Source organism: Nansenia antarctica (genome assembly GCF_963989245.1).
Source record: "Nansenia antarctica genome assembly, chromosome: 1".
Taxonomy (NCBI): domain Eukaryota; kingdom Metazoa; phylum Chordata; class Actinopteri; order Argentiniformes; family Microstomatidae; genus Nansenia; species Nansenia antarctica.
In genome coordinates, this window is record NC_137674.1 from 44,877,804 (window position 1) to 44,889,948 (window position 12,145).

At 48.3% G+C, this 12,145-nt stretch overlaps 1 protein-coding gene across 1 annotated transcript in view; it reads left to right on the top strand.

Annotated features, from left to right (window-relative positions):
• Positions 1-11,837, top strand: part of scaf8 (SR-related CTD-associated factor 8) — a 38,580-nt gene extending 26,743 nt beyond the window's left edge. The window contains exons 10-23 of the mRNA XM_080547817.1: positions 25-150; positions 283-398; positions 570-763; positions 892-992; positions 1,262-1,375; positions 2,000-2,156; positions 2,555-2,697; positions 5,928-6,066; positions 6,179-6,226; positions 6,350-6,574; positions 7,852-8,424; positions 8,524-8,832; positions 8,926-9,731; positions 9,974-11,837. Of these exons, the coding sequence (XP_080403943.1) occupies positions 25-150; positions 283-398; positions 570-763; positions 892-992; positions 1,262-1,375; positions 2,000-2,156; positions 2,555-2,697; positions 5,928-6,066; positions 6,179-6,226; positions 6,350-6,574; positions 7,852-8,424; positions 8,524-8,832; positions 8,926-9,731; positions 9,974-10,411 (3,489 nt within the window). The 3' untranslated portion in view covers positions 10,412-11,837. The remainder of the gene's footprint in view (positions 1-24; positions 151-282; positions 399-569; positions 764-891; positions 993-1,261; positions 1,376-1,999; positions 2,157-2,554; positions 2,698-5,927; positions 6,067-6,178; positions 6,227-6,349; positions 6,575-7,851; positions 8,425-8,523; positions 8,833-8,925; positions 9,732-9,973) is intronic.
• Positions 11,838-12,145: the final 308 nt, after the last annotated feature.

Consider the following 12,145-nt stretch of genomic DNA (forward strand, 5'->3'; position numbering starts at 1 on the left):
ATGTGTTGGTTTCTCTTCTTCCAGGCTATGAGTATGGAGGGACAGGAATCCATGTTTGGGCAAGAGAACTCGCCCTCACAGGGCAGCAGCCAACAGCAGCTCCAGGAACAGGAGAACAAGATGGACGACTCCATGGACAACCAGCAGCAGGCAAGTCTAGCTATGGTTCTTCACTGAACTAATGGTAACCTGGTTGTCATAATCTTCCATATTGATGATGAGGAGGAGGAGGAGAAGCCCTCTGGTCACTAGAGCTGTGTTGTAACGATGCGTGCACTGTAGGACATGGACATGGACCTGGACGAGGGGCCGGACGGTCTGGAGGAGGACATCTTCGAGGCTGAGGAGAAGAAGCCGGTCAGCACGCGGTCGAGAACGCGCTCCAGGTCACGCTCAAGGTGAGGCCGACTCTTACTCTCGACTCGCGTGTGAGCTGAAACTCAGTGGCGATATGCCTTCCTTAAGCAGCCAGGAGTCCAGAACCAAAATGATCGGGGGGGGGCAGCTTGAAACAGGAAAATATATTTCTAACCCGAAACGATCTCTGTGTGATCCTCCTCTACTTCCAGATCCCCCAGGAAGAGAAGGTCCAGGTCGCGGTCGGGCTCTCGGAAGCGCAAACACCGCAAGCGGTCGCGCTCGCGCTCCAGGGAGCGTAAGAGGAAGACGTCCCGGTCGTACTCCAGCGAGAGGCGTGCCCGGGAGCGGGAGAAAGAGCGCCAGAAGAAAGGGCTGCCTCCCATCCGATCCAAATTTCTCAGCGGTAATTAGAAACCTTATCCCTGACTTTTTGTCACCTTTTTTTACGTTATATTTTTTTTCTGTTTTGGCATTTTTTACACGTAATGTGTTGTAACCCACCATCTCTACCTCTCCTCCCTCTCTCTACAGTGTGTAGCACGACTCTGTGGGTGGGGCAGGTGGACAAGAAGGCCACACAGCAGGATCTCACTAACCTGTTTGAAGAGTTTGGCCAGATCGAGTCCATCAATGTGAGTGGAGAGCACCACCTCTACGAGTCTGAGTCTGGGTGACCTCTCACCCCACTGCTGATTATAATAATAATAATAATAGTCTCAGTCACATCTCTCACCTCTGGCGGATATTAATCACCTCATCTGTGAACCGAGAATTTCTCATTAACGAGTTCTGACCCCTTAGTGTCTTATTAACACCCTTCTACACTGTTTCTCCCTTACCCCTTGTTTTTCTTTTCTTTTCTTCCCTCTCCTTTTCCCTCTTGTGTGTTTTCTGTCTCCAGATGATCCCTCCTCGGGGATGTGCCTACATCTGTATGGTCCACAGACAGGACGCCTACCGCGCACGCCAGAAACTCAGCACCGGTTCCTTTAAGATCGGCTCCAAAGTCATCAAGGTAAACTCCCGTCAGGTTTCAGTTTGGAATTCACATTTCTGTGAATTGGAGGTCCCCCTCGCCCTGCATCCTCCGCCGATGTGGTTGTCATCGGACAACTGTCACACGTCATCCGGGTCATGTTTTAACGACAAGACTTTACACTTTAAAGGTGCAATCTGTAATTCAAACAACAACAAAGTGGGCTCCCGACACTTTTATGATACACAGCTTGAGGGACGGGGCTGAAAAAATGTAATCACTCTCAATTTCATAGACGGCTATGGATGCAACGACTGACCATCCATGAGGTCACAATTCTAGTGTTGATTATGTTTTTTTAAGCTATCTAGTGTTTGTTTATGAACAATGGAGAAAAAGAAGCTTATACTTTGGGTTCAAAAAAACTCATGTAAATAAAGACTGCTATTACTTGTCACATTGCCACTGACTGTTGTTTGCAATAAAAAGTTTTTTTTAAAAAAAGAAAAAAGAAAGGCTATACATCATCAATTATAAGACCAAACATGGATGTACCAATTACATAATGCCCCTTTAACTGCCCTACTTTCTCATCCTTACCTGACTTGCTTTCTAGACGGTCATTTACTTATTGTGTGTGTCGTGTGTGTGTGTCCTATCCAGATTGCCTGGGCGCTGAACAAGGGTGTGAAGCAGGAGTATAAGCAGTTCTGGGACATGGACCTGGGCGTCACATACATCCCCTGGGAGAAGGTCAAACTGGACGACCTGGACAGCTTCGCAGAGGGAGGCATGATCGACCAGGAGACCGTCAACAGCGGTGAATATACACACGCACACACACACACACACACACACACACACACACACACACACACACACACACTTTGGACATGCATAAGCTCCAAGATAATTGATTGATGACTCACATAATGCTTGCTCATGTAAACAGGAGACACACACAGACAAGTACCACACCACACCACAAACACTTCCTGTTATTTGATTATTTATTTAAACCCAATTTTTTTCTCAGCTCAGTCACTGACTGAGCTGTTTATTTTGCTTTGGTCAACTCGAGTAGGAAGTTCCATCAAGAAACCTGATCCTTAGTTAGAGATAAGGATAGCCAACTAAAGCTGTGTCTTAGTTCTCTAACCCTCAGGGTTGTGGAGGGGATGTTGTTTCTAAACCCCCCTCCCCTTTGTGTTGGACTAGAATGGGAGGCAGCCAAGAACGCCCCGGAGCCGGTCAAGGAGGTCCAGGTTCAGGTTGTGAGTGCCGAGGCCATGGCAGCCAGCAACAACCAGAACGCTCAGAATGAGGCCTTCAGCCAGCAGGTCACCATGATGCCTGTACAGGTAAGCTACAACATACACAACAAACCACCTTTGGTGAGAGAGAGACAGACGACAGGGACGTGTGTGTGTGTGTGTATGGGTATGGGTATGGGTCTGGGTGTGTGGGGGTGGGAGTGTTTGAGGTGTACCAAAATTCAAATATGTATATCGTCTTCAACTTCTTTTCGGATTTCAATGCATGACATCATTTGAAAGCTTACAGTCTGTAGTTTCAGAGTACGGTATGTAAAAAGCTGAAAAATGACTTCAGCAACTGGTTGATCAAAAGTCGCTCTGGTGTCACATAATGTTCTGTGTGTGGGGGTGCGCCCACGCTTTCACCCTCTTTGACAATCATATTGTAACTCTATACACAGCGCCTATGTTTTTCACGCGCCGTTTTGGTTTTTCGTTAAGGGGGAACAAGTCGGCAACCAATCAAAATGTTCTGACTTTTATTTTGAAACACGGAAATACGTTGCAACGTTGAAAACACACACTCTCTAGTCAAGCCAAAATATTGCAATGGATTCGGTGAGTAATCCCCACTGCTACCTAGTTAAATATAACACTACTTTACATTGTTAGCAGGCTAAACAAGCTGTGTTAGTTGACTACCGAGTGTGTCATTGATTTTCAACAACGCTGAAATGTATAAACACAAAGAAAGTCTGAACATTAAATCAGCTGCCGATTTGTTCCCCCTTACACCAGACAGTGTCACAAGTGACGCAAGCCAGTCTAGGGCTAAACCACTCGCAGACAAGAAAGTAGTGATGCTCCGATCTGATCGGCGCCGATCGGTATCGGCCGATATGGCCTTGATCGGTTTTGATCGGAGTTCTCAAAACGGCCGATCAAACACGACCGATCAGTTTACAAAATGGCGTCGCCAGTCTGGAAATATTACACAGTGTCGGAAAGAGACAACAAATATGCCGTTTGTAATGTCTGCTCAAAAGAAATACCTCGGGGAGGAACGCACGCAAGGTCTTTCAATACCACGAATATCATACAGTATTAGCTGCGTTCGTCGATTCGCTCAGAGAGCGCCGAAGCGCACACTGGGCTCGACGTCATAAAGGGACCGAGTGCTTTGATTGGACGAGAGGCGTTCCACGAGTGCTGGTCAGAGTTCCAGCGCGACTTCACGAGCGTAGTGTAGGTAGTGTGCAGCGACGTCATGTGACCCCGCGAGCAGGAAGTCACTTGGCCCATAGCAACAACTATTAGCGCGTGAGTTTTAGGTCTTCCTCTGTGCACCTTGCACAAGTGTAGATAGCGAGCGACTTTTCAGCAGCAGGACATATTTTAGATGATAAGAGGAACAGGCTGAGTGCCAAAAACGCTGAGATGCTTGTATTTCTCAAGGCTAATCTGCCAGTGATGCTGCTTAATCAGAAGTAAGGTTTGAGTCTGAAATCTCCTTAGGTGTGCAATCAATGTTTTGTTTTTTTGTTTTATTGATTATTGCTGACTTGCTGTCTTATCTCCTCCTAAATATGACTTGAAACTGACTGACTTGAAACAGTATTTTATATTTGGCTATAGCCTGTTTATGTTGCAGTTTAGTTTGGGTATGTTTATTGTTCCTCAGGAAAGCTACAGTATACTGTATAAGCTCCAAGTTCTCTAAGAGCCCCTAGTTCCTCTCATTCGAGTGGAATGTTGCACATTTGATGTGACAGTGTACATTTTATGTATTATTATTTTTATTTTCACATTTTATTTGTTTTTCCTGAAGTAAGCTACAGGTGGTTGTGAATTCAATAAAACAGATGGTCGTCAATTCATGATACTTTCTCATCTCCTAATTTCATTTAAATACTTAATATACAATGTCAATGGTGTTAAGAATAATTAAAAACATAAATAATGCTACACAATAAATAGAATGCTTCAATTGCCATTTTCGACGCTGTGATCGGTGATCGGTGATATCGGATCGGCAGATCACTGATTCCAGTGATCGGTGATCGGTGATCGGCACCAAAAACCCTGATCGGAGCATCTCTACAAGAAAGGCATGAAAGTGAAAGAATTTACAATATCTGGTTTTCGTTTTTTTTACCCACTCAATATAATATACAACAGTTTAATACTAAGTACTTATAATTTGTGGATTGGATTCACTGTTCTCGTTTGCCATCATCAGACTTACTTTAGTTTTGTGACGTGTTCAAAAGCAAGGACATCTAATTATATGTTTTTAGCATGTTGATGTTCTATCAGCATGTTGTGATGTTATAAAGAAGCAGTGAGACGTTCGTAGCGATGTGCCATTGTTAGCCGCTAGCTGTTAGCAGCGTTTGTTGCTGCAGTTTCATTAGTCACTTTTCTCCCATTCTGTGTTTGAGGTGTACCAAAATTCAAATATGTATATAGTCTTCAACTTTTGGGGGGATTTCAATGTATGACATCACTTGAAAACTTAGTCTGTAGTTTCAGAGTATGTAAAAAACAGAAAAATGACTTCATCAACTGGTTGATCAAAAGTCTGTCTGGAGTCACATAATGTTCTCGACCTGTGACATCACCTGGCACCATACGCGTCTTCTGCTTTCTCTCTCGCGTCCCGTGTCTGTCCCCCTCAGGCCCAGTCTGAGGTGTGAAACACAACACCGTAGCCTCTCCTGTGATTAGCGCTAACCGCCTGTCAGACGGGCTTAGACTCGGTGTCGTTTAAACCGTTCAGGTTTCCTCTTCCTAAGCCCTTTGTCGGGGGCACGTTGAGTGTCGACGGGTGTGTTGAGTGACTGCAGGATACGCAGGGCCTGTGTTTGTTTGTTCATGGGTGGGCCTCATGAGTGGACCAGGCTCTGTGTGTGTGTGTGTGTGTGTGTCAGGGGGGGGGGGGGGGGGGGGTCGGGCGGTTGTTTAGACTGGGGTTTAGTATACAGCTCAGAGAAAATCCCCTCATTCTGGAGTCCCCTGTTTACTGAACAAGACACACACACATTTACTCACACACTTGTAGGGTCAAGACCCCAGTCTTCTCACCCAGATATTACTCGATCTCTGAACACCCAAAGATTTTTCGATTGTGTTGTTTTCCTCATCGTGCATTGTTTTCCAGTGGAAATGGATTGATTGATTTTGTGAATAATTGGTGATTGGCCTCCATAGTGGACAAAGGAGTGATGCATAATGTGAAAATCTGGGAAATCACAGCTTACGGAGATGTATTCTCCCTAGCAACATGGTCAAACTGACACATTTAGCCTCCCTCTCACCCCTGTCCTTTATTCCAGCTTCCTGTGGCCCAGGCTGTCCCTAGCGTGGGTCTCGTGCCTCCGTCCTATCCTGTTTCTATGGCGATGCCCCCGCCGGGCTACGGGCCTCCGCCTCCTTTCCTCAGAGCAGGCTTCAACGCCTCCCAGCCTCCTCCAGGTAAACACTGCAGGACTGCGTCCACTTCTCTCAAACATGTGTCTTTAATCGAAGAAGAAATTAAGAAACCACAGAGATTATAATGTTGCTCTTCATTTTTTTTTACCCTTAGGTTTCATGCAGGCTGCTCAAACGGCTGGTATGGCCTCGGCTCCTACATGTACGTATTCACCACCTAACCCTCACACCACCCAACCCTAACCCTCACACCATTAAACCCCATAGATGAACTTCTGTTACAGAGTCATGTGTTGATGGAACCGTTTTCATTCCTCTCCCGCAGCTCTGGTGCAGCCTTCCATGTCGTCAGGTCAGGACGGTATGAAGGACTCCCCCTACGGAGCCATGATCCCCCCCTCCAGCACCATCCCTGGGAGCTACATGCCCTCCGGCCTCCCCGGGGCCGGGGTCTATAACCCCATGGGCGTCCAGACGCAGCAGTCAGCCAACGACATCACCGCCCAGTCTGCTGAGAGCATGGACGCAGCCGCAGAGTTAACCCTGCAAGGTTAGTCAAGGATACGTTTTGCGTCAAAGCGGTTGGTTCGGGATCTATGAACCCGTATCCATGTGTTCTACTGACCAGCAGTGCTATCCATCAATGAGGTACAATTTTGGCACCTTTACCCATTTTCCTCGTGAGCCACAATGCCTCTGCAAGTAGACGTGGCTCAAAGATCAATCTGTCCCAAAAGCGGACAGGTTCAGAAATTCAAACGACAGCACTGCTTGCAAGTAGGGGTGGGACGATTAGAAAATGTCGTCACGATTATCGTGGGCAAAATAATCGCGATCCACGATATTATCGCGATATTATTATTATTATTTTTTTATGCCAATAAAACACACTGTAATTACTTTAACTTAGATGTTGTTGTATTTTTAGGTCATTTTAAATCAGTAATTCAAATTCAGATTCTAGTGGCACATATCTCTGGCCATAATCCGGGTCCTTAATGTGGTATATGAGGTCAAAATCCTAAGTATGACAAAAATGGCTCAAATAGCCCCAGCCCTCTAAGGGTTAAGAAAGAGCAATTCCTTTTCGGCCAATCAGCACCTTTCATTAACGTACACAAGGAAGTTTAAAGAACGCACTCCCAGTGTTGCCAACTTCCAGAGCCCCGTGGCGACTTAATTAGTCAAAAGCGACCAGCGACAAATCTAACTTCCTTTTCTGGTCATTTGGGGAATTATTGTAAAGCATCTAACATATCCTGTATTCCACGGTTCACGTTACAACCGAGCTCAGGAGAGACGAGTAGGGATACAGTCTATGGCGAGCGAGGGTTGCCGTCTCCTCTCTCCCTCAACACTCACTCCCGCGGCCAGTCTGATAGCAGCCGCGGGGAGCGTGCCGTTGTGCGCGCGGCTCATGTGAGGAATTGCAATTATATTACAGTAACAGTAGCTAACTTGACTGCAAAAGTAATGTAGACTAGGCTGAAAAATAGCGCCAGACATTTGTTAAACACAGTTTATTCATAACATACGATTATGACGATTATTCAAATAATAAAAATTCTCCACGATTAAGTTATCGCGGGTGTTTTTATCGCGATTAACGATAAAAACGATAATCGTCCCATCCCTACTTGCAAGTAGAGTACATGCATGGATATGGTTTTTAAAAATCCTCAACCAACCCTAGGTATTTAACACTACTCTATTGTGTGTGCTACGCATTTGAAGTCTATTTTCTTTCCTCCCGTTACTGTTGGGAACTAAGGACTGCAGTGTGACACATAACATTGTATAACACATTGTTTTCTTTCCTACTTCCAGGCATGCAGAATGCTGTTCGGCGTGGTATGGGTCTCCTGGGGATGCACCCCTCGGCCTCCCTCACCCACCCCTTGCATCAGACGGGCCTGTCTGGTCAGAGGATGCCTGGGATGATGCCCCTGGATCTCCGGCCAACTCTGCTCCAGGCGGCCGGGGCCCGCTTCCCCCTCCTCATGCAGCAGGGTCTGAACCACCAGGCCAGCAGCCTCCTGGACGCCTCTCTCCAGGCCCAGGCCCAGGCCCAGGCCCAGGCCCAAGAACAAGCCCAAGCCCAAGCCCAAGCCCAGGCTCAGGCTCGCGCCAGAGCCCCGTTCACCCAGCTAGACCCCTTCAACAGGGGGGAGGGAGCCTTCAACCGGCCCACCAACCCCCTAAGCGACAGCATGTCCAAAGCAGAGGAAGAGTCTCCCTCCAGGGCCAACAGCAGCCAGCAGGATGGGGACCAGGACTACCGATTCCCCCCGCCCCCAGAGAAGCAGAGCACAGGCTTGCTGAGGACCCCTCCCCGGGAGACCCTGGGCGGCGGAGGTGGCGGAGGCGGTGGAGGGGGTGGCGGAGGCGGCAGTGGAGGGGGTAGCGGAGGCGGTGGAGGGGGTGGCGGAGGCGGTGGAGGGGGTGGGGGAGGCGGCAGTGGAGGGGGTGGCGGAGGCGGCAGTGGAGGGGGCGGCGGAGGCGGCAGTGGAGGGGGCAGACCTGCCCTCCTTCAGACCCCAGTCAACCAGCCCCCCAGAGACAGTGTGGCTAACCGGCTCCAGGCGCTTGCTGGCTTTAGACCAGATCAGGCCAGTCGCTGGGGCCCGCCCAGAGGAGACTTTGATGACCGTGACATGAGAGGCCAACAGACCGGGGGGCCTAAGGGCTTCCAGGAGGAACGCCCCACACCAGGGCAAAACTTCCCCAACCGCTTTGAAAACCGTACTGGGCCAGGTGCAGGAGGAGTTGGTAGTGGTGGTGGTAGTAGTAGTAGTGGTGGTGGTGGTGGTGGTGGTGGTAGTGGTGGTGGTGGTAGTGGTGGTGGTGGTGGAGGTGGTGGTAGTAGTAGTGGAGGTGGTGGTGCTGCTGGCGGGGGTCCAGCTTGGAGTCGTGGGGCTGCGGAGCCTTTCGATGCTGACCTGAACCAGGACCTGGATGACCGCCGGCGCCCCTGGGAAAGGCAGAGAGACAGAGACGACAGGGACATTGACTTGAGGAGGGAAATGAATGGCAACCGTGACCGTCACAGCGACCGTGACCGTCTCTCTGAGAGAGAGAAGGAAAGAGAGAGGGACCGGGAGAGGGACCGTGGCCGCGAGCGCAATAACCGAGAGCGAGAACGTGAACGGGAGAGAGACCGCGACAAAGAGCGGGAGAAGGAGAGGGATCGGGAGAGGGACCGTGTAAGGGAGCGTGAGCGTGGAACCTGGACTCCCCTTCTCCCTCTGCCCACACCCCTGCTTCCAACTCCCACCCTGAACCCAATCCTGTCCCTAAACCAAACCAAACGTCAGCCTCTGCTGCAACTACCGGCCCAGTTGAAACTCCTACCTGGACCCCAGCCCCAGTTTCAAGCCCCAACCAAGCCCCCGCCTGAAGCCCCAGCCAAGCCCCCACCTGACGCTCCAGCCAAGCCACCGCCGCAAGCTCAAGCCCAGTCATCATCACCGCAAGCCTCAGCCCAATCATCGCCTTCTGCCCTGACCCAAACACCACCTCCAGCCCTGAAGGAAGCTCTCTCTGAGCCCCAGTCAGAGTCCCTGCCTCAGACTCGTTCCCCGCCCCAGGCTCATTCTCCACCCCAGGCCCAGTCCCTGTCTCCGCCCCAGTCCCCACCCCAAGTGGAGTCCCCTCCCCGGGCCCAGTCCCCGCCACAGGCCCAGTCCCCACCCCATGCCTCGTCCCAGGTAAGCTCCTTTTTTTTTATACGTAAATAAGCAAATCTTAATTTTACTATAATGTGTACTTATAGTCTTGTCTTTTCTAGGAGATCAACTTTGATGGTACATTTAGCCTAATATCTGGAACATAGATATTTTATGTACACTCTGTTGTAACCGAGAGTATGCACAAACTGTTATAAAACGTATATCAAGGTTTCGTCAATTGACCAAGACGTTTGCCTTCTCTTGTCCTTTGTCTATCTCAGACCCAGTCGCCCCCTCAGGCCTCCCCTGAGACACCCAGCATGCCTGACCAGACTACTGACACCCAGGGGGAGCAGGAGCAGGACAGACCCAGGGAGTGGGCCAGGGAACCAGAGAAGCCCCAGGAGGAACCGCGGGAGGAGCCTCAGTGGGTCAACGGGACTGGAATGGACACTGAACCTGTTGCTGAGCCCACACCAGACCCCACACCTGAGCCCACACCAGAGCGGGCTTCTACCCTCTCTCCCATTCCCACTCCCACACTGTCACCGGTCCTTACACCCACCCCTGAGGAACCCCAAAGCCAGACGGAGTCCCCAGAACAGCCCCAGGAGCCGCGGCAGCATGCCTCCCCTAAGGATGTAGACAATGAACTGAGTGAGCCGATGGAGGAAGAGAGTGAGCCAGTGGTAGAGAAAACAGACACTGAGGGGACATAATCATCACTCAGTAGGTAAAGATCATTTTGTAAAGTTGTATCTCTCTGTACTCATGTCGTCTACCCACGGGACCTGGGTGGGTCGGAATTCACCTAATATTGTCTGATAACCACTTGATTTTATCTCTCACAAATAACGGTGTACTTCAATAGATGGCTCCCTAGCTGATTAAAATTGTAGCTCATTTTGTTTCAATTATGTTTGATTTTATTTTTATTAGTTGTAATGCCACCCCACAATTTTAAGCTAGGTGAATTTTAATGGAAAAATTGCTTGCCAAAATGTTTTAATTGTAAATGAGGGGAAAAAAAGAGCTTTGACCTTCCTATGGAAGAGTGTAAGGATCCTGGCTGTTCCCAATGGATTGACTCCAGATGTACGGAATACTTGAAAACAGCAAACGCTGGCCTGTTTTGTCTCCTCTTCTTTTAAAATGCTGCTGCACAAGTTTGAAGAAGAATGCCGTTGTGGTGTCTTATGCTTCTCGTTCTTCAAGCAGAATATAGCCTACGTTCAGTGAGAACCGTACAGTCGCTTTTAAAAAGGAACATTTTTAAAGTTTAAAATATGAACTGTGTTATCCCCAAAAATAAATGTCTGTGATTTGTTCATCATAATGCAGTAATTTAAACGACTTTTAAACTATTTAAAATAAGCCAGGAAAAAGAAAAAAGAATCATGAAGAGGAAAGGATGGATGGGTGTGTTGGGTGCATTCTGTTTTAGTTTGAAATAAACATGCATTGTTTGTTAACACATTCTTTAGGACTGTATTTTCTGACCCAGGACCAGAATGAATTGTTTTTACACACAGACCTACATATATGAACAAAGTCACTCGTAAATGGCCATTGATTTGATCTTCGCGTGAGTCTTCAAGTAAGGCAGGACGTTTTAATAAGTGCCTGTGCTTTGTCATCAACCTACACAGCTCTTTCTTTTGTTGTTTCCGATCATGGGGATTCCTTGTTTATAATAGTTTCTGATTCATTGAACTTCATTGTATTTCCTATGCGTTTGGTGGGTGACTTCACCATAGGATTGTGCCTTTTTTGAATTGCTTATAGTTCAGCATGATGCCACCCAATACACAACACTGTGCTTTAGGTCTGCTTTGATTTCCCTGACACTGTACAGCCCCCTCAGGCATTGAGACACACCCCGGCAAGCTGTCAACACAAGGATTTGCTTCTTGTGTTCCGTAGCTGTGAAGGCGTATAATACAGCAGCACTTGTGTGTAGAGGGCAACAACAAGTCTATTTACTCTGTAGTTCTGTGCATGCAGGCCTGTAGTCATGTCTTCTCCTTTTGTCTTGTTCTCTTGAATACTCCAGTGCATTTCTGTTGAGACACACCAGGAACGTTTCAATAGCCTGAAAAAGTTTCTCAGACAAAAAATGTTCTATCAGAGTTGTGAAGATGAATAAAGTTGAAAGGTACATCAGCCAAAAAAACATTTCTTATTGTCGTAAATCACCGGTCGTGGGGGCGCAGGGTCACACAGCATTTCACCTCCTCTGCTCTCTGGAACCCCAGAGGAGGCTGGGGGGGAGATGGACACACTACCACTCTCCACCACATCTCAACTCTTTGTATCCCTTTTAGACGCTCGACATACAGTATATATTAGGCCCATTTACTATGCTGCAATGGCACAGTAGAAGCAGTTGTAGCGTTCCAGTTATCTTTGAATGTCCTGGACAGAATGTGTCCTTATTGGCTGCTATTTGCAGA